The sequence below is a fragment of the Plectropomus leopardus genome, unplaced genomic scaffold (genome assembly GCF_008729295.1).
Source record: "Plectropomus leopardus isolate mb unplaced genomic scaffold, YSFRI_Pleo_2.0 unplaced_scaffold516, whole genome shotgun sequence".
Classification (NCBI taxonomy): domain Eukaryota; kingdom Metazoa; phylum Chordata; class Actinopteri; order Perciformes; family Serranidae; genus Plectropomus; species Plectropomus leopardus.
This window is the reverse complement of record NW_024656652.1, coordinates 559-1,315: the sequence shown is the minus strand read 5'-3', so window position 1 is coordinate 1,315 and position 757 is coordinate 559. Positions and strand designations below refer to the sequence as shown.

Below are 757 nucleotides of genomic sequence, written 5' to 3'. Positions count from 1 at the left end.
TTATTATTTAAGTAAGTTTTACCATTTATTATATCTGATCTTATTGTAGTTATTATTATAGCTATGATTACACTTTTTAAAAAGAGCGTAACGTAATTTCACATTTCACAGCAGATTAAACAACACAAAGTTAAAATGACAAACCATCTCCAGGCTCTCGGGTGTTTAAGGGTTAACGACCGACTTCAAACAACTAAAACTCAACAGTAAAATAAAAAGTTTGCAGAATTATTGTGGAGTGAACTTTTCTCTGTACCTGGTCGCTCTGCCGTCGGCGTCGAGGATTTCTGCTCTGAGACAAACTCGTCCTCAACCGCTGCTGAGGACAGAAAGACGGACAGAGAACCGAGAGACAGATTTACTCGCTGACTCGTAAAAAAAGTATTATTGTTGTTGTTGTTTCCCTGAGTCCATCAGAGGGCGCTGTGTGTGTGTGTGTGTGTGTGTGTGTGTGTGTGTGTGTTACCTGTGCGCAGGTGAGACTGCTGCTCCGGTTCACCTGCTGGAGGACAAACAGAAGACATGAAGAGGACAGACAGAGTTTCACATGAAGAAGAGATGAAGATGGACTCGTCTTCCTCACCGTCCTCGTCTTCACCTGACACACCTGCTGACTCAGCACCTGCTGCTGCCACGGCAACGCAGCTTCCTCTGACCAACTGGACTGTTTCCGTCTCCTCGTCCATCACCTGCTCCTCCTCCTCTTCCTGCTCCTTCACCTCCTCCTCCTCCTGCTCCTTCACCTCCTCCTCTTCCT

At 45.8% G+C, this 757-nt stretch overlaps 1 protein-coding gene across 1 annotated transcript in view; it reads right to left on the bottom strand.

The window, feature by feature from the left end:
* Positions 1-161: 161 nt before the first annotated feature.
* The window catches only part of LOC121939587 (histone H3.v1-like), a gene marked incomplete at its 5' end in the record, with an annotated part of 1,014 nt that continues 418 nt past the window's right edge, over positions 162-757 (bottom strand). The window contains 3 exons of the mRNA XM_042482591.1: positions 162-319; positions 467-502; positions 584-755. Coding sequence (XP_042338525.1) covers positions 201-319; positions 467-502; positions 584-755 — 327 coding nt within the window. The remainder of the gene's footprint in view (positions 320-466; positions 503-583; positions 756-757) is intronic.